This window comes from Melospiza georgiana, chromosome 1 (genome assembly GCF_028018845.1).
Source record: "Melospiza georgiana isolate bMelGeo1 chromosome 1, bMelGeo1.pri, whole genome shotgun sequence".
Lineage (NCBI taxonomy): Eukaryota > Metazoa > Chordata > Aves > Passeriformes > Passerellidae > Melospiza > Melospiza georgiana.
In genome coordinates this window covers 70,102,084-70,123,577 of record NC_080430.1, presented here as the reverse complement: position 1 = coordinate 70,123,577, position 21,494 = coordinate 70,102,084, and the positions used below count along the sequence as shown (strand labels likewise).

The window sequence follows — 21,494 nt, the reverse complement described above, 5'->3', positions numbered from 1 at the left end:
ATGTCCAATTTTAGCAGCCTAACATATGTTTATAATTTTTGTTTTAACATATGCTATGTTGGTTGAACTCCCCTCCCCACACATACGGTAGATAAAAGCTGTCACATCACAAAATGGTGGCAGCCCAACTTTTCTAACATTTTCCATGGCACTTCAGAGTCTTGCATTAATTAGCTATTCTTGGATAGGAGACAGACTCTCATCTTTGTAGAATTTTGGTTTCAAACCCGTCATGTACTTGGGTTTATGTATGCAGTAGCCCATCTGTGTTTCTGCAGCCAGAAGCTGTAAAAAGCACAGGGCAGAGAGAAACGTGGTCAGCAGGAGCGAGGGTGCCCGTGGCTCACAGATGCAAACATTGAGCAAATGGCCCCACAAGCTGGCCCCTTTGGGCTCTGGTTTGCTCAAACAGGAGCATTGTCCCTCTTCCACTTTTACAGGAGAGATGAGCGAATAAAACAACATTGGTGCACATCACTGTCTCCTTTCATTGTGGGCTGCTAAACTGCCCCTCTTTTCTCCTCTTTTTCAAAGCAGGTGTAAGGAGGAATTTCACTGAGTCTACAATTCTTTCCTAAGCCTCAGCTGGGTAGTGGAGAATTGTGACAAATACCACTGCAGCTGTGATAATGCTGTCTTAATCCTTGCTGCACTATGACATGGAAACCTGGATTTAGACATGAAAGGACATCCCTTAACAGTACAGCAGTATGATCCCTTATCAAATCAAACTGCCTTTTGCATGTGCTCCAAAACCATGGTATTTTTTGTCTGATGTATTCTGTCTGCTATTTCCCTGTTGTCAGGCTCCTGACTATGGTGTACTTTAGCATGTGTAATGTCTGCTGGGCTGCTGCATGGGGAATGGTTGGTTTTCTGTGCAGGAGGAAGGAGCCTTGCCCATCAATTGAAACTGCTGTAGAAATGTCACGGGGTCTGTGATACAGGACTGATGTTGGCAGGTGTGGTCACATCTGTGCCTGGTCTATGCACAGCATGGACAGGGTTGTTGTTATGCCTTTTCACCCCTGGGTGGTGTGGATGCCACCTCCTGTCCTCTGGTCTGCCTTGGAGCTGCTTAAAAGCATGAGCTAGGTCAAGCGTAGTTCCAAGTAGTGTATGATGTCGTTCCTGTCAAAGACTAGAGTTGTAGTAGACATCTCAGTATTGAGATGAGGTCCAGCAGCCTGAGCCATGGAGCTTCAGGGGAGCTGCTGAGGTACCCTGAAATGTGTCCAAGGTGCTGTCTGGCTGAGGATGTGTGCAATAGGAGGTGGTGGGCGTGCTGCTTGCATGTCCACCTGCAGAGCTTTGAGAAACCCCACGGAGTGCTGCCAGCAGAACAGCTTCCAAAGCCCTGCATCTTCATCCAGAGCCCTGTGTTGGCTCCCAGCTGTGAGCCAGAGCCACTGTCAAACCCAGAGTGCAGGATTTGCTGGTGATGCTGGTGGAGGGCTTTGTCATCTTTGGATGGTAGATGCCAGTGGTGGTTGTTCAATGTCTATTTCCCGTTTATGTATTTGTTTTCAGCTCCAGGACCTGCAGCTGCTGTTTGGCTCGCTGCTCTTGTTAGCTGGCTGGCAGGCCTTGCTGTGGGATTCAGGTTTTGTCAGTGTGCACAGAAAACAGTTTTGCTTCCCTGCCAAATGAAAAGCATGGTGGAAATAAAGGAAGAAAATAATACATTTAAACTACTTTTCCAGATGTTTAGATAAACATAGACAGACATAAATAAGCATAAATGCATAAATTTCTGTTTATTATAAGAGAACATAAGTAATTAGTGTGTTCTTAACACCAGGTATTTATTACTAGCAAAAGGTAAAGAGATGTCTTTATTTTCCAGTGTTGCTCTCTGCCTTGGTAAACATTACTTTGGTTTGAAGATTTTGTGTACAGTCTGCAGAGTGTAAACATATTTTACTTTCTTCTCTGTGGTTTCTCTGCCCAAATGTAACTTATCACCAGATGAGTTGAACTAAGTCCAATACCATTTTTCTGAAAGAGGAATATGTGACTGTGGTGGGAGAGGGAACTAGCAGAGTGTTGTTGTAGGACTTGAGTGTTTCTGGAACTCTGGTTGTGATACCATGTTAGGGGCACATTTAGTACTTGCTGTTGTTTGCAGTACCTGGACATTGGATAACTCATCTAAAAACTATAACTTTTCTTATTGTTCACATTACATACTGCTCAAATTTTGCTTTGGATTAGAATGTTAATGCACATAATAATGCCATTCAACTATTTAAGGCACAGGCATAATGTTAAGATAAAAACTCTGCTAAAAGTTCATCTGTAGGTTTTTCTCCTGTACAGGTTTGTTAGGAGTATATGTCACTTGCTTAGAAAAAAGAGTGTTTCTGTCAGAAACTGATAGCAGCCTTCCTCATTACAAATACTGAAATATAATCAGGTAAGCCCTTGAAGATGTATATTATAGACTCTCCCTTAAAAATAATGAGTCTTAAACAAACAAGAGTGCCTCCCCAGTACTGGTGGTGCATGTTCTTATTTCTTTTTCCATAAATTTATAATCATCAAAACTGTTTATGTGAAAGTTAAGCTTCTCATGAGGTTGTCTGATTCTCAGAGGAATGATATTTAAGAAAGCAGCAAACATCACAAGAATCACGATAAAGTTATGGGAGTTTTTGTAAATTACGGTTATGTGTAAGTTTTGAATTGAAGTTTTTAGAAAAATAAATGTATGGGCAGATGGTGATATTTACTTAAGGGAAGCTGAATTCATTATCTGACTAGGACTGGGTATTTCAAGCAGCTGTTTGAAAATGAGAACTCACTTTCCATGAAGGAGAACGTATGTTTCAGGAAAATGGGGTCTCTTTTCAAAATGTAAGACCATTCCTTGCTTAGCCTCTATCAGAGTGGTTTCTGATATGTGTGTGAATTCATTTATTGAAGAACATTCTCAGTAATGATCAAGAGCTAATTTGATGAAATAGCTTTGTAAACTCTTTACTGCCTCCCTGCCAAAGGCAGTTATTCTTAAAAGTTTCAAAAATAGATAAAATTTATAGCTGTTACCTATTTCTAAAGATATTCTACCAGAAAAAGGATTAAACCAAATATTCAGTAATCTTATGCTTCCCCACCAAGATTAATTTCTGTCTACCCAACTTGCCTTTATTTTGATTAATTGAGATACAATGACTTGAGGAAAAAGACCTATGGAAAACTTATAGATACAAGCCAGAAGAAAGAAAGCCAAATTTAACCATACTCATTATCTTTTACAGATTTGTTTTTATGTGGGACTCTCTATTTTAGTATGTCTGTTCATTTGCATATGTATTTTGAAGCATGAGAGTATGAAAAATAGTCTCACCTTGTTTATTTTGTTACTTACACTTGTTTTCCTTATGTTCCTGTGGAAGGCTAGCCAGATACTGTAATCCTAAGTACTGCATCCCTTGAAGACTGTGGTGCATTTATTATTGCTTATGTCCTTTCTTCCCCTAATTCTTTAAGATGACTTTTGCAGAAAATTCTTTCGCTCAGAAAACCTGTGGCCCTGTAATTCTTGGTTCATAGAGAAGTACAAGCCAGTTTGAAGCAGATGCCTTTCCCTGGTCACTTAACTTCTAATGCCTCTGCTATCCCATTCCATAATAAGCAAATTTTAATGCTTAATTATTTTACTGGGACCTTTGCTAGTATTTCTGAAGCCCATCTATAGATTTTCAAGTAATTTTTCATCTCAGAATGGGCTTATGCATATGGAGTGACTGAAAGGTTCATCGCTCTCAAAACTCTGGTTTTGGAATTCTCTTTGAGCTCTACAGAGAATGCAGCTGTGTCCACATGAAGCACAAGGCCTGTCTGTGAACTGGGAGGATGTGTAAAGATGGCCCTTTGATGGGAAATGAGTTCTTCAGGCAACTTGAAGAATCTCATCACTTTGCCTTCCTGGTATCTGACAAGCCTGCCTCCCCTGTACAGCCATGGAAGCTGTGCAAACAGCCATCCTGGGGAACATATGGAAACATTGTGATCACTGCAAAATTTTAACATTGCTTCTGACTTTATGCAGTCTTTATGGTGAATCTTGTGCAATACTCATATGAGAGTTTAATAAGCTGTTTATATATAAATATATGTCTTGTCTGGCCATCTGTTTTTTCACAGTGGTTCAGTAGTTTGAAAGGTTAAACTGGTTTTGTCTGGCATTTAATAAGAATTGCATAGTGCATGCCACAAGCATCGGGTAGATGTGGAACACGTTCTGCAGCTTCTGCTAATGGAGATGATATAGCAATAAGTTAATTGCTTGTTGTAAGCCAGTTCTGACTGCTGAAGGGCACTGTTAAGTTTCCTAGTTTTTCTTAAGTAATATGAAGTTATTGCCACATGTTTTAATTGGAGGAAAAATATTGTTTGAAAGAAGGCCTGATGTTTATTCATCTTTAAAGGGCATCATCTGGAATGGGGTTCAGGCTAGGTCTAGAGTCGTTATTACTGGTGCAGTCATGCAGAAGCCTGATAACTGATTAAAATATCCAAGCTGAAATTTGACCACAAGGGTATTTTCCATCCTCTGAGGTCAAAAGAGTGGTTTATAATGGGAACTTTGTCATGCTAATCAAGCAGACATTTGGATTTATCTATCCCTAAGATAATAGCAATTCCTCTAGCAACATTGCAGTTCCTAACTCAAATATTTTTAATTCCTTTTCTTTCTCTAGATCATAAAGTTTACAATGGCAATGCTCTGGAAATTCATGAGAGTAGCTAAGTATTCTAAAACAACAGCTTTATCATCAAAAGTAAAAGTAAGAGGAATTCCCACCCATTCAAGGCATTCTTCATCCAAGTCTGTACCTTCAGGTTTGGGTGCCAGTGCACCCTGCTCAAATACGGTGGAACTGCTTGGGAAATCCTATCCTCAAGATGACTACACCAATGTCACAGAGAAGATTCTTTCCAAGGTGGGGAAGAACTTGCACAACAGAAAACATCACCCTTTGTGGCTAATCAAGGAGCAGGTGAAGGAGCACTTCTACAAACATTACCTGGGACGCCGTGGGACTCCGCTCTTTTCTGTGTACGACGGTCTTTCTCCAGTGGTTACAGTCCAGCAGAATTTCGATAGTTTACTTATTCCACAAAACCATGCCAGCAGAAGGAAAGAGGATAACTACTACTTGAATCGTGACCACATGCTACGAGCACACACATCAGCCCACCAGTGGGACTTGATCCACTCTGGCCTGGACGCCTTTCTGGCCGTGGGAGATGTCTACCGCCGGGACACCATCGATAGCACCCACTACCCCGTCTTCCATCAGATGGAGGGAGTGCGCCTCTTCTCCTGCCACGAGGTAGGAATTCTCTAGCTGGGGTGAAAGGCATTTGGGGTAAGTTTGGTCTTGTGTTTGCTGCAAGCAAAGTTCAGCCACATAAACAAGGTTTGTGCCTGTAAGCATGTTACAGCAACAGTGATATGCTGCACGTTGATAAAGATCGAGTGATTTATCATATAGCAATATTTTTAATTTGCGAAAAATGTGGATGGAAAGTGTTGAATTTTAAAACAACTATAAAATTCCCTAGGAAAATGTGAAAAAATGGAAGGACAATATTATTGAAAGCTGGCATAGTGAAGTATAATCTGAAATGAAACAACTTGTTCAGTTAATGATCTGCACAACTCAATTCTGTTTCTGTCACGACTCTCTTCTGGTGAGATCACTTTACCAAAAACTCCATCAAATTGATTCTTGAAGGACTCCTTGGATGCCAGTTGTTACAGCTACTTCCAAAGTACTGTTTTCACTGTACTTTCCTCTTTTCTTTTTCTTTTAATAGTGCCAACCTGCAATAAATGAATGTCATTTTCTAGGGAATTGTTCCATTCTTCAACTCATCCTAAAGCTGCACTGAAGGATTCATCTGTTGCAGCCAATATTTATGTGTGTGTGGTGCATACACACCAAACCCCTCAGAGTCCAGAGGCATCAGCTGAAGAGCTCTAGGTTGATGTCTCAGACTCTTAAGTTTATATGTTTTGTTGGCACAGCGTGCATGTTCTGCAAATGCCTGGGTGTCATTAAGTACTCTGCTGCATCATTGATCAGTGGTAAATATAAGCCAGTTTGTTTTCCAAATAGTAATTGATTTGTATAATTTGTGTATGCTTGTAGCAATACTGCCAAATTCACAGTTCTATAACTAAAACTAGCTTATTCTAATAATACTGAGATGTAGACCATTTTTAATGTGCTTGCCAGCGGGTGACAGGAGCTTGGCAGAGAAGCCTGATGCCTTTGGATGCCTGAGGGAAAACTAAGGTAATCACAGAGCACTGCTTTTCTCTCTGATGGCAGGGGCTGGTGCTGCCTGCACTGCACTTTGCCACCCTGTGTGGCTGCTGCTTGTTTGCTGTGAGCTCATACCTGCCTCTGCAGGTGTGCTGGGAGCTGGGTGGTGCTGAGCCCAGCCTGCAGCTGCTTCTGGGTAACCACAAAAAGGAAACACTGCCGATTACCCAGCCTCGTTGGTTTGCTGTTCTTTTCCCATAGGTCTTTTTATAATATAATCAGGGTATATGGTATACAATACTATATTAAGAAAACACAATTTCTTAACTGTTTTTGTTCATCACAATTTTTTTTTACTTGCGCAGAAGTTCAGTCATTCAGATGGAAATATTTTACTTGCCACAAAATTACAACATCAACGTTATTGCAGGATGAAATTTCTGCAACCTTGGGTGTGATTGATCTAATCATTGAACTACTTGTTTATGAATATACCCCTTAGGAAATTTTGGTCCTAATGATAGACTATTTCTTTCTGCTCTACAAATTGAATAATAGGATTTGAATAACTGGGAACAGAGTTACAGAAATGTTTTCACTGATATGTTCTATCTAGAAATATACAGTGTTCAACAGTTTAATTCATTGCAGTGGAGATTGTTTCTTTTCTCTCCTTTCTTTTTCCCCAAGAAAATGATTGAGAGGTTATTGAGGAACTTTCTATACAGATGAAGAAAGAATACTGGTGTGGTGTATGATGAGTACGAGTGTTGTTTATTTGGCAACATAAAAAATTATAAACCTGAGCATGATCTGATGTATTCTTTTTTGCTTCACTTTGTGTTTCAATATATACCCCTTTTTACAGTCTTAATCACAAGAGCCTTGTGGAAAAAAATGAATGTGCAATTCTGAAATTTCACTGGGGACTGTTTCTGTGTTTTGTATTCTGGTTGCCTGTTCAGAATAATCCACATTTAAATAATTCCAGAAGGAACTGTTTGAGCGGAACAAAGACTAAATAGAGGTAATACTACATGAGAGAAATACTCTGATATTCATTTATTTATACTCAAGTTTAAGCTGTAACCCACTGAGCAGAAATGTGTGACTGTCAGAGCCTGTTACCCTTGTCTCACACTTTTCATTCCTAACCAGGCTACAGTCTCTGGTGAGAGGAAATTTGCACAAGTACCAAAGATCAGAGTCTTTGGAACCAAGGGAAAAATTGTTAGCTCTTAGCTACAAACCCTGGGTACATTTCATGTTATGGCCAATACAGTAATTTTACATGCTGTTGTCAGTTTGCTGCTCTAATTTGTTCTTTTGCTTTTTACATTTATTATTCACTGTCTTCTCAGTGTAAGTGACCACAGACCTAAGAGGATGTCAGAAGAAAAACAAAGGCCTAGAGTGATCTTATAAGAAGTTGAATTTAGAGGAATTTGGTGTTTGATCTCAGTTTAGGAGTTGTGGGGGAAAAGTCAATTCATCTTCAGCTGAAGTTTTAGGCAGGATACAAAAGATGTAGGGGTACAAAGGTGAGTCTCCTTTACAAATACCTAATTCTGTAGCCATGACTAGGTTAAAACTCCTGTCCTGTGATGGAAGCCTTCAGCATAATTCTTTATATCAAAGTTAAAATCGGTATGTTGAAGTAAGATCTGGAAAAACAAAGTGGGTTTGGCAGCTTTACAGTATTTTTTCTGATATATTTGTGACCAATTTGGTTTTTTGGCTATATATTTTTTCGTGATGGTTGGTTGAATACTTTTTAAAGAGAGATGTAATCTATAATTCAAAGATGGGCAGGTAACTGATGCATTTCTGCAGCTTAGTATGAGTGTAAATATTAAAGTACTAAAGAAATTCCCGTCTCCCAGACTCACTCTTTGCTAAAATTTAGAATAATTCATTAAAATTTTCATGAACTTTTAAAAAATGTCCTTGGACTGTTATCAAAGAACATATGAAAATAATTTAGACATGTTTTCAATATATTTAAAAATATTTTAGGTGATTATTTTCTGAATGTAATAGAAGAACAGTTAGAAAGTAAATGATATAGTTAAAACGAAAAATAGCTTTCCAAATCTACTTCAGAATTCTGAACATAAAATGAGCTGTTCTTCTTAAAGAGTCCCCCCAATGATATCCTTTTTTATTTGCTTCCTCCAGCATATCTGTTTTTCTTCTAATTGGTGTTTGAAATTTTTTTTCTTCCATGGTGTATGGCTTTTTTTTTCTTTTGGTTAGTACTTTGGATTGGCATTTTTGATACTGCTGTAGTCAGATTTGAACTGGCCAGTATTCCTGAGTGGATTATAAGAGAAATTATTTCCGTGCTATGCCATTGCCTTTGGTGCAGATCCATGATTTATGGAAAAGAGAAAAAAAATCTCAACTACACTGCACTTTGTGCATGTCAGCCAGAAGAGGGAGCCAATATAAACCCAATGGCAGTCAAGGAACAGATTTCAGTTGATAACAAAAAAATGTTTACACATTTGAAGGAGACTTCATACGGTGTTTTATAGTCTGTACTGAATTATACATAGATTTTAAGGGGAACAGATGCTAAAACATAGGAATTGCTCCTCTATTTTAGTAACCTTGTTCCATTGGAGGCCAATACAAAGTCGTTTCAATGAAAACATGATGCTCTCATCAGGCTTGTTTGTGCTAGAAGTAGTAGGGATACATCTTTATTCTCCATTGAAATGCTAATGGTAGAAATGAAAACTTTTTTGTTAGAATGCAATGGAAAAAGGCTGAATATTCTAGTTACAAATAAAGCATTGCTTCTCCAAAACACTATAAATAATTTTTTAAAAATTCAGTATTATAGCTTCTAGAGTTTATATCCTGAAATGTAAAGACCCTTCTAGGGTAATAGGAGATTAGTAGTTTTTTCTATTTTTCATCTAAATACATACTCCTTTCCTTGTCTTCCCATACTTCAGTACCTTGGCAATATTCCTGGTGTATTGTTAAAAAGAAAAAGATGTTGCTTTTATCCTTTTCCTTGTGGTATGGGATGATGTGAACTTGACCACTTATCTGCATTTTTTTTTTTTATCAAGTGCCATGCTATGTTTTCCCCTTGGAAAACTCGTGTCTTTAGGTTTGACTTCTCCAGAATCCTACATGTTACTGCAGCTTTGGACACTGCTTTTTTCTCTGACATTGTATCAAAGAAGAGCTTCTTCCTGTCTTCAGTCCCCTTTTCTTAATCCTCATATGTAAAGGAATTTAAATCAATTTAAGTTCCAGGGATCAACCTATTTAATGGAGTTATTTGGAACTTTTAGTTTGTCTGAGAGTGCTTCTGAGCATCAGTGGGAGTCATAATAGCAGTTTTTAGCTGGGCACCAAGGAACAAATATTTTAAAAGGCTTAAATGACCAAGGAAAGGAGCCCTTCTTAGCCTTCTACAACTTATAGATGGGGTTGTGGTCCCAAAGAGCCTGGGAGCTGTCCCTCCTTCTCGCAGGGAGCAGCAAGGCCAGACAGGAGCAGAGGCATTCGGTCCATTTACCCATAGATCCACCTGGGTAATAAAAAGAGCAGCAGCATTACTTTGCTAGACTATTCGGAGGTGAATTTATTCCTGAAGATGCAGTTGAACTGAGTGGTCACAACCAAGAGCCTGGCTAGTTTAGGTGGAACTGATTTCACTTTTTCCAGTATTAATCCAAGTAGTGAACATTGTAGGTTCAGTATTTTCCAAGCTGTGTTGTGTAAATCATGCCATAATAAATAGATCTTCACTGATCCGAGGATCCAAATTGTATTCTCTGTTATTTTTAGTCAAAAATTTGACAGCGGAGGGCATCAGAAGGTCTGTTAGATTTTCATAGTGATCCATGGTCTAGAAAGTTTGAAAACTGAGGGTGCATCTTTTACTGAGGGTGCATCTTTTACTGCAAAGACTTCTTTTTTTTTTTTTTCAGACTTTGTCTTACTTTTTGTTGTCCAGCTAAAAAAAACCAAACAAACCAACAAAGCTTTTCAGAACAAGGCCATTAAATCTATTCAATGCAATATTTAAATTGTGCAGGAGAAGAAAAAAAGAGGAAAATGTCCACAAGTGTATTTGGGAAGTCTAAGGTACTTAAAAGTCAAGGAATTACTACTGCTACAAAACCAGAAGTTTATGATAGATGTCTCACTATATCAGGTGTCTGTGTAGCAGTGTTACTTTTTCTTTCTGGAAACATCGTTATCATTTTTTCTTTTCTTACAAAAACACTTTGATTAGGTTAAAAAACCACCAAAAATAGCTCTCCACCCCCAAAAAACAACAGAAGTTACCTTTCTTTGCTGTAATTGGAGAACTAGAATGGAAGGATGTAGAAATTAGGCTGATCACCATCAAGCTTGTGGGTTGAAGTAAATTTTTTGTCATTTTCTGCCCCCAAAAATCCTTATTGATATGCAGTGAAGAGCCTTCTGTCGTGTGGCTGTGTATATCTTTGGTACCTGAAGCTGGCTGCATAGTTACACCTTGGAGGCTGACTGACACTAAAATTAGATTTTCTCTTTGAGCCTTCTGTAAGTGGGAGCCTTCTGTAAGTGGCATCATCTTCATTATTCCTGATCCATTGGTTGAGTCTTGAGTTCCACAGCCCATTTAAAATGTTGTGGGAAGGGTTTGCTATTTGTAAGTGGATTCAGAATGCAGCTCTTGGTTCATTTTTAGAGATATTTATCAGGGCCAGTGAGACAAAATTTATGTGGTGTGTCAAGGTTTGGTGTAGTCACGTGCAGATCCTCATACGGAGATAATTTTAAATGCTTGTTTGCCTGAGAGTATAAGTACATGAGTATGATTTATTCATTATCTTAATCACTGGTGAATGCATGAGTGGCAGGACGAATACACAACTGCATTGTGAAAAGACAGGATATAGTTACAGATGTCTCTGATCTGAAACCTACTCTAGATGCCATCCTGCAAAGAGACCCTTAATTTTGAATACTAAGCGTATGGATAATGAAGGGATATGAGACTAAAAAGTCTGTCAAATTATTGAGGAAATGTTGAGGTCTTTGTTTAAATCACAAATGTGACTTCTGCCCTTCATGCCAGGCTGAGAAATGCTGGAGTGTGCTTTTGAAGGACCATAGCTCTATTTGTACTTGTCCAGTTAAAACTCCATGTCTTCTTGCCCTTACATGTTATCAAATTTTAATTTATTTTTATTATGAGATAAACTGACTAAACTTCATGCCATATGGTTAGGTCACTTCAATTCCTTTCTGCCTTTTCCTTTGTAATGCAGCATCAGTCAGATATGCTGATAAATCCTGGGAAGTGTTAATTTTTTTGACTTTTTCATGGTGATCCAGTATTCAATATTTTGCACACCTTCACTCAAAGAAAAATCTTCTTGTCCTTACACTAGACAGACACATAGGTACTCGATTTATGACTACAGGAAATTTCTTTCCTGCTTGTAGTAGTGACTGATTGTATTCAATACAATAAGATAGTGCATGCTGTTTTAGTCTGCACTGAAGGAATGAATGTACGTGAAAATGTCGTCTTGCACGTGTCAGTGCTTTATGCAAGATGTTAGGTATTTTTTTTCTCCATTTGCTCAGATATGTGCTTGAGAAAAATTGACATCAAAAAGGAGCGATTGTAGGTGATTCTTCATTTTATTCAAGCTTTGACTTTCCTGGCTTTATGTGTACAGAAATGTTGAAGTGTTTCTAATCCAAGACATGTACTTAGCACAGTTCAGTCGTTGTAGTAGTGGAATTGGCGTATCGGTTTAAAGCCGCTCATATTGACATAGCAATGTCAGTGAATGGGAAGTCAGGAATAAATATTAATACAACTGTAAGGTATCTCTTTTTTTTCTCTTGGTATAATCCCATCTGCAGCTGATGGAGCCTCTGTGGAGAATACCAAAGCCTCTTGGTGCCTGACTGTAAGGGGGAGCTGTTGTCTTGCCTGTTTCTGGGACTTCCCTATGGCTGTGCTTTCAGAGCCTGTCTGAAACAGACTGGAGTCATACCTGTGCCCAAAGTGACCCAGCCCTGTTCCAAGTGCCAGCTCATCTCTTGGAGCTGCTAGTGTGCTGATATTTGATTACTAAGCTGAACTTCACCATTTTCACTTGGCTTGGAGTAGGAACCTATGGCTTGGAGGCACTTGGAGATGGTGCCTGTGACTGGTTTGGCAGGATTAGGGCTCGGGCGGGTGACAGGGCTGCATTATGACTCAATGTATTTAATTGTTCTTGCATGTGTTTTGTTTCCACATGTGATATAAACCACTGGAATAGAATTTTCCTTTAGACTGTAATTGTGTTATCAACATTTCAGAAATAATACAACAGTAAGGAAAAGTATTTCTATGTACTTGTTGATACAAGTATGCTGTGTTTTGAAGGCTAGTGTCCAGACTGTCTGTTGTTTTCAGTTGTCTGAGGAGCCAGTCTTAAGCTGAAGGGAGGAGTGAAAGGAAAAAGGAGGAAGAGAGATTCATGTCCTAAAATCTGCTGATAGGTAAAATAACAAATGTACCTTCTAATGTGTAAATACAGTGTATTCTGGTCAAAGGAGGGAACATCTCTGTTGCCTGAAGGGTGTTTCTGGCTTAGTGAGTGAATGAGTCAGTCAATAGAAAAAATAGCTACCCGTGTAGGGTTGTTCAGAGCAGGAGCCTAATTTGGCCACTCTGTGTTCCTCTCTGAGGGATCCTGTGTCTCTCCACTGGCCACCAGATGAGCCTAAGACAATTATCCTCCCTAGGCTAGTGCTGGCCTCTCTGAATTCCCCCAGCTTTCCAAACCACATGCTGGGTGACCGATCTGCCTTGCTGACAGCAAATTAGTTGTAGGGTGGGTATTATCTTCTTGTTCCAGTCAGGGTAGGATTAATGTCAGTAAGAAGAAGGGGGTTTAATCTTTCAGATGAGCACTTGAATAAAGAATCTGTTATTTAAAAGTGTGATACTCTGTTGTCAAGCTGCTGCCTTTTGGTTAGTAAAGGCATTTTTGTTAGACTGGTGAGAATAATTTTATTTGGTATTTATTAGTTCCCTTTTTAATTTAGTATTTTCTGCTGCACACTAAGAAGATTAAGAGAATAAATGTTTTCTAAGTTGGCCAGCAATCTCCTTGTGACTAGCAATACAAAGTTAGATGCTACTGGATTTCATTTCTTTCTATTTCTTCAATCCACTGTGGTGCTAGTTTGCCTGCTGTCTAAACTCAGAGTCTTCATTCATTGTGTCTGTAGGAAATGTTCTAGAAACTAGTCCTAATTAATTGTATCTAGCATTTGTGGAATACCAGAGATTCACTTGAACTTTTTCTTTAGAGCATTTAGTGTTCTGAAGGCATCAAACTGTGGTTAAAACAACTTCTGTGGGCATCCATGAGTTGTTAAGGTTATTCGTGGCATCTCCTGAGTAAGGGCTATTTATGTTGGAAGGCTTAATGGAAAGATGGAAAGAAAATCTCAGTGCGTGTTTTTTCCCCTCTGTGTGTGCTTGATTGACTAGGGAAAGGTAGAGGAGGAGGGGTAGGAAGAGCACTAGAAACACTTTCACAACTGGCTCTCCCTACCCTCCAGACTTCACCCCAGATATGGGGGGCTTGTACAGCTGTAAGGATCTCCAACAAAAATACTCTTTAGATTGTGAATTTGCCTACTTGTCTTCCCAGGACAGAGCCTCCAACAATGTTGTTTAATGAATGTGTTTATTGGTTTCTCTGAAAGGATATAGATTTGCTGGTGTGTATCTGGCCAGGATCACGTGGCCAGAAACATATGGGGATATGCAGAAAGCAGAAACCTTCAACTTGCAGCAGATGTGGTGGTGAGCAATGTGTGAATGAAGAGCAAGTCTGACACGTCCCAAAACAGCTGTCCCTGTGCTCTATAACTTATCTGGAAAACCCCCTCTTGAGATCATGAGTCCTTACAAGCCCCATAGACAAAATTCTTGTTCACAAAAATGATGCTGTGTAGGAACATACAGGAAAATGGTAGTCCTTAAATGAATATAAACTTGTACCCATGATGAATCAACTGTAAACAGTTTAAGTCTCATTAAACTGCCAGAGTTTGTTTTGGGTTTTTTTGTTTGTTTGTTTTTTGGTTTGGGCTTTTTTTTGTTTGGGTTTCTTTTTTGTTTGGGGTTGGTTGGGTTGGGTTTGTTTTGGGTTTCTGTTTTTGTTTCTGTTTTGGTGTTTCTTTTATATCGTCCAAGTACTAAAAGAGTTGAAGTTCTGATAAATGCCATGGAGTTCATTGTGTTTTGTAGTTTTTGGGGTGTAATTTACATACACTGTACAGAGTACTTCGTTCTGCATGGTAACTTCCAAAGTAACTGAATCAGAAAAGGAGACGTGCTTTATTTTGTAAATTATTATTTTCCTATAGCTAATAATATTATTTGATGATAGAAATAAACCAGATTTAATTGTTTGAACATTTTTGTTCTTACAGAGATTCATCTCTGCATTTAGTGAACAGAATTTGTAGAAAGTCACAGTCTTTGTTTGTTTTTCACAGTGTAGACTTATCAGGTAAGATTCCCACTTAAATCAACTTCGTTCTCTATTTTCGTTCAGAAGGTACTGATGCAAAACACGGTGTTTTTGTGGTTTTGTTCTAGTTGTTCTCCAGCATTAAAGACGGTGAAGGTTTACAGCTGTTTGAGCAAGGCCATCGCACTGCACACAAGCAGGAGTGTCACACCATGGAGGCGGTGAGGCTGGTGGAGTTCAACCTGAAGCAAGTGCTCACCAAGCTCATGACTCACATCTTTGGTGACGGTGGGTTCTTGCACCTTTTCCCCCAGATTGCTCATGCCTGTAGTCATTGGGGCTTTGGAGAAACATTTTGCTGCATAACATAGGCAGGAGGCTTAGGGGTTGTGTTGGCAGCTGGTAATATGCAATAGCCAGATGGGTTTTCCAAGAGGCCACGCGTTCCTCTCTGGGTTTTCCTGAATACTGATGCACACAACCCTCGGTTGACTCAACAGGTTTTTGTTTAGGTGTGCAGCGTGTCAGAGTAACGTGGTGGGCACAAATGCAGGTGGGGACGTGTGGAGACCCAGCTGCAAGCAGTGGTCTGGCAGAAGGGTGGGTCCTGCAAGGAGAGGCAGCTCCAGCACAAAACTCTGCAGGACCCCTTCTGCTTCATCCTTGTGGGCCTCCTGTGTCCCTGGAGGGATGGAGTATGGGTGCAGCATTGCATCTGGGCTGCAGGAGAGCTTGGGTGCAGCTGAGCAGCACTCAGATCCTGCACCAGAAGCAGAGAAGGGGTGCATGTGTCCATGTGCTGCATCCCTTGTGTGGATAAATTAAACCTTCCAGCTGAGGGCAGACCGTGTTTGCTACGTCCACATCAAGCTGAACAGTAATTGTTTTTTGGTACTTGCAGTGGAATGAGAAAGGGTAATGGATGTGTATATGAATGAAGTATTCTCTCCTCAGAAATACCTGCTTTCAGTTTCAGGAGCTGAATTTATAAATGGCCTGAGTCAAAATTGCTACATTAATGTTATTTCTTGGCAAGGAGACTGCTCTTCTGAGCTGATTCGTTTTTCTATTGAGGAAATACTGGATGGTATTAGAATGCATGAGGTATCTTGCCTACTTTCTAATGTGTTTTAAGATGTTTACTGCACTTAGAGCAGTAGTTACAAGAGTGGATTGATAATGATACCAAGTTCTAGATACGACTGCTTGAATATTTTTCTGAATTTTTCAAGCTGACTTATAGCATGCAAAACTTTTACCAGTTACTGTTCTATTCCACCTGAACGAAAATTTTGAAATTCCTCAGCTCAAAGCCTCTTGTAGCTGTATTTTACTTAACAGTGACCTTTTGAAACATACAAAATTGATATGAAAGTGAGTAACAGTAAAAGGATTCATTTAGATCAACCTCAGATGCTGAGGATGTTTAAAGTGAGAAATTTCTCAGAGTTATTAGTGGTATCTCAGACTGCAGTGGCATCCTTCTCTGACTGTTGAGAGATACTGCACTTTAAGCTTCAGCATGTTGGCAATTACTAGTTGTCATACAGTCCACCCATTAGCTATAAAGACATTAAAATATATTCATAAATTATTTAAAATGTACAAACTAAAGGTGATGCCACCTTTTTACTGTTGGAGTTTTCTATTTCTACACCCCCAACATTTTTCCTGGAATACAAACACAAGATATAGTTTGAATTAAATTTAATATGGTTTTAAATTTAAATTTACATATGTATGTGTATATATATGTGTATTTCCCCCCTGCCCCATTCATAGAAATACAGGAATTCAAAGTATTCAAAGTTCATGTTAGGCACGAGGAATATGACATTGGTGCACTGCAACTGTCTTGAGGCACACATAAATAAATTTGTCTTTTGACAGCTGTCATCTTTTAACTAGCATTTTACTCTTTACTTTACATGGTACTCTTGATTACTTTTTGTATCTTGACTCCTGTAAATTTTAACTTAATATTTAAAATGTGTTTAAATGTGTTGCTCGTGGAAAATGTTTGTTTTTCCTATATGTGGGTATTTCATAAGGCACCATGTTCTGTTAAAAGTAAAAATTTAATTCCTTTATCCTTGGCATCATTTGTATTCTTTACAACCTGTACTGTCAGCAGAATATTGTAGTGAAGTTGCACATCTTTTCTAGCAGGATAGCATGACCACAGCTGCAGTGGCCAAAATGTTGCATTGTCATACAGTCGACTGTTTATTATAGGCAGATTGTTTGGATTGTAGACTGAGCCTGATGTACATGTTAGTTGTGCATAAACTCACTTGTACCTGAAGTCCTGGACTTGGAAGCTGTGCTTCTGCAGTGCTTCTCTGGGAATTTAACAGCTCAGGTTGATGATAGATTGAGGATCTCTGCAGAAAGGTCATACCACTGACTTGCTTTTTTTTTTTTTTTTTTGTGTGTGTGTGTGTGGCGTTTTAGGTTAGTTTTTATAATATTTAATGAGACAGTTGGGCTCTACCTGGCTCCTGCCACACTATTTGAACAACTCAGCATTGACAAAACAAAGTTGTTTGGAAATCACTGTGTTGTCCTGAGGGAGGTCATAGACTTCACAGAATCTGTATTTACCCTTATTACAACATTTTGTCCTTTTATGTCTTTCTGGCTTTGCCAACAGACAAAGGAATGACAGATGTTAGAGGAGGAGGAAAGTTCTGGAGTATCCAGTCAGTTGTCTTAAAAACTTGTCAATGTAAAGTAGTTCTTATGGCATTTTCTGATGGTATAACATGCCTGGTTTTGCATTCTACGAGTAACTGTCTTTCAGTTTCTTCCATTTTTCTGTCAGGAAGCTCTTTCAAATACTACACCTAGACTTTTCTTAGTTTTCCTCTGTAACCTCCATAGGATGCACACTTAAAATCCACTAATTTAAGTTACACATCCATCTCCCCATACAGCTCTGCCAGTGTAGGTAGTCTGTTAGTTCTCATTTTAGTTACCTAGAAACAAGGCTGTCCAAAATTTCCATACAAATTAGCCAGTCTTTTTCAGCTATGGTTCTTTCTCCAACCCCTCTGTAGCTTGCCAAAAGCTCTCTGCACTCTGGGAGATTCAGAAGTAATCTTACTATAGCAAATAGAAAATAATGACTGTGTGCTGATTCTGTGATTTCTTGCTTTACATGAAATGGCTCAAAATTCACTGCTATCCCATATTTATCTACCCAGTTCCTAGGCACTGGTAAGGGAAGGCAGGAGAGTGAGTAATACTGTGCTTTGACTGATGGTTTTGCCACTGCTGATTCTCACTGAACAGCCACTGGATATCTTTTAAATCAAACATGTTCTGCTCATTCTCCTTCTTAATTCTCTTGTACTGAGACCTCCTTTGAGTGCATGGAGATCTATGGGTGTAACGAGTTAAAAAAAAATTATAAAGGACATAATGGTCTGGCTAATAACTTCTGAAAAATGTGAGGTTTATATGGGCAGCCAGCTCCTGTCTGCTGCAAGTGTGATGAATTATCTGAAACAATGAGGTGCAGAGTACTTACAAATTGACACACACCTCAAGAGGCCACAGTTCAATACCTTCTGTGCTTCCCAGCACCCTCCTTGCACCCCTCTCCTTTTTCTTCCATAACCTTGTCTCTAAAAATAATCCTCACAGCAACAAAGAGAATTTCTGGTCAGTGAAGACCATCTGGGTCTCAGGCTTTGTTGCTTCTGTGCTGTAGTGTACTAATAGGCTGCTTTAATGTGTTTGGTTTGTTCTTTTTTCTTTTCTTTCTTTTTCAGTGCCTTTGGTCAAGCCTTTTTCATTATGAGACTCAATTAGGCTAGCACTTGTTTAGCTTAATATCTAATAACACCATTACTTCTGAGTGCAGGCTATGACCAATTCTTTACATGTATTCAGTGTTCAGAAATAACAGTAATTATTCTGACATATAAGTTACTGTATTGGGTTTGCATGGCAAGGTTTTGGTAGCAGGGAGGCTGCAGGGGTGGCTTCTGTGAGGAGCTGCCAGATGTTTGCTCCATGTCTGACAGAGCCAGTGCCAGCCAGCTCCAGGGTGGACCCACTGCTGGCCAAAGCTGAGCCCATCAGGGATGGCAGTAGCACCTCTGGGATAACTCACTTTAAAAGGGACAAGAAAAAATCCTGCACAATTTGCAGCCAGGGAGGTGCATGAGAACATGTGTGAGGAGCAGCCCTTCAGATACCTTGGTTGAGACGCAAGGTCAATGGAGAAGGAGGGAGAGGAGGTGCTCCAGGTGCCTGAGCTGAGATTCCCCTGCAGCCCATGGTGAAACAGCTGTGCCCCTCCAGCCCATGGAGGTCCATGGAGATACAGAGGTCCACCTGCAGCCCATGGAGGACCCCATGGTAGAGCAGGTAGAGTCCCAAAGAAGGCTGGAACCCTGTTGGAAGCCTGTGCTGGAGCAGGCTTCTGGCAGGACTTGTGGCCCTGTGGACAGACCTGTGCTGGAGCAGGAGGTGCCTAAAGGACTGTGTGCTGTGGAAGGGTCTCATGCTGGTGCAATTAATGAAGGATTGTCTTTGGTGGCGCAGGGGAAAAGTAGCAGAGAAAATGAGGGATGAGCTGATCACAGTCCCCATTCCCCATCCCCACTGCTGGTGAGGAGGAGGTAGAGATTTTGGGAGTGGAGTTGAGCCTGGAAGAAGGGAGGGATGAGGGAAGTTGTTTTCAAGGTTTAGTTTCTATTTCCCATTATCCTGCTCTGATTTTATTGGTAATAAATGGAACTACTTTCCCCAAGTCAAGTCTGCTTTGCCCATGACTGTAATTGCTGGGTTATCTCTTCCTGCTCTTATCTCGACCCATGAGCCTTTCATTAAATTTTCTACCCCTGGTCCAGTTGAGGAGGGCAGTGGTAGAGCAGTTTTGCTGGGATCCTGGTGTTCAACCCAGCACAATTATGAATGGACCTCTACCCACTGGAAGGATTCTCATGAGCACTGTGAGGCTCTGAAATGAGCAGGTGTGTTTATGTCTGATAACACAAATAATTTCTTTGAAGAGGAAAAGTTTGTCTAGTGGTCAGGCCTTGATTAGATTCAGCAGTGTGCTCTTGTAAGTGCTTGTTTTAAGAGAGATATGTCTCTTGGCCTCCTAAAATTTCTAGAAAAGATCAGTTTTGCCAGTATTTCATAGTCTGTATGTGAAGAAATAAACTAGGCCAAATCAGGAAAATTACATAGTACAACAGGAAGCCTAATCATCATAATCCTTTAGAGTCCTTAGTGGTTTAATTTGCTGAGTGTAAGCAATGCCCTTTACTCCTTGGGAATAAACTGAGCACCAAGACAATATTTTGTATCTAAATAATAAATGTACCCATTTGTTCTGTGACACCCTACAGAAATGCAGTTGATGTTGCCAAAGGCTGAGCACCCTCTGCTTTTCAGTAAAGTCTTCTAGAGCCAAAAGTCTGAAAGAACACTTGAATATAAACTACAGAGGTATTCCCAATGGCCTGGATACTGTATGAATAATATTATTGTGGTATGTGGGATTAACTATTAATTTAGAGAACAGAATGAAGGTGAGAGTTGTCTCTTCATTGTGAATTTGTTTTGGTTTATTCAGAATGTTGTTTGTTTGCTTATTTGCATTTAAACCAGAAGCCTCTTAAGTACTAATATGCATTAAAATTCAAAAATAAAAAGAGCTTTGAATTCTTTTTTTACCTTTTAAAATTTATTTTAATTAAGAACAAACAGCTGAGAAATCCTTTTTTTCACAGAGCTTCATTTTTTAAGTAATCAGAGGATTAATAAGAAACAATTATCTGAATGTTGTTACTGAATGCAAACTAGTTGAATATTTAAAGTAGTTGCTGCATTTGCAAATTTTGCAAGCTAAATGAGAATATTTTATATGTTCACAGCCCAAGGATTAAAAATGCCAAGATCAGGAAATTAAAAAAAGTTTTCTGCACACTATATTATTGTATTTGCGTGACTCTTTTCATCTATGTATTTTTTTAATTGTCATGCAGGTAAAAAGGAGCAATAAAGTGATTGCTGTCACCCTACAATTGTGAATGAAACTATTGTAAATACTTCTGGTTTTCTGAGTTCTGTCTATACAATTATCAAAAAGATTTTCCATTACTCATATTCTTTCCTGAGACTGGTTTTTAAGAAATCAGAGAAAATCTAGAAGTGCCAGTCTGTTTGCTTTGAAACCTGCCTTGCCATTTCCTTTTTCATGGCATCTAGAAAAGTTTCCCATGACTGTTAGGAAGTATTTTATGTTTTGGCCATGCATATACATCTTTGTTATAATTTATTGTTTCAGTTTCTGCAGCTACTTTCATGTTTTCAGAAGTAATTAATGAAGATTTAGTTTTTGAGGCTACTTTAAATATTTTTATTTTAAAAACTTTTAGTATGAATCATAAAATTTCAGGTTTTACATTCCTCTTATGAAACATCTCAAAAAAAATCTGAAGATCAAACCAGGAATTTTAACAATTGCTGTCACTCACACTACCTTTGCCTTTCAAAAATAAGGTTCAACTCTTTATTTTTGAAGCTGGATCTGCCTGGTTCTTAATGATCCTGACTCTGATTAGCATTTGGCTTAATTGAAGAGAAGATATGTTTGGGGTTAAGGCAATAGTTTAGCTTGCAGAATTTGTATTTCAGTTCTCTATCAAGTTTTTATGGTTCATGTTTCTGAGACTTCTTTCCT

General features: G+C 39.1%; 1 protein-coding gene across 5 annotated transcripts in view; it reads left to right on the top strand.

Moving 5' to 3' along the window:
- The window catches only part of FARS2 (phenylalanyl-tRNA synthetase 2, mitochondrial), a 233,370-nt gene that overhangs the window by 49,568 nt on the left and 162,308 nt on the right, over window positions 1-21,494 (top strand). For all 5 annotated transcript variants that reach the window (XM_058019620.1, XM_058019612.1, XM_058019592.1 and 2 more), the window contains 2 exons: window positions 4,707-5,342; window positions 14,920-15,079. In XM_058019620.1, coding sequence (XP_057875603.1) covers window positions 4,722-5,342; window positions 14,920-15,079 — 781 coding nt within the window. In that variant the 5' untranslated portion in view covers window positions 4,707-4,721. The remainder of the gene's footprint in view (window positions 1-4,706; window positions 5,343-14,919; window positions 15,080-21,494) is intronic.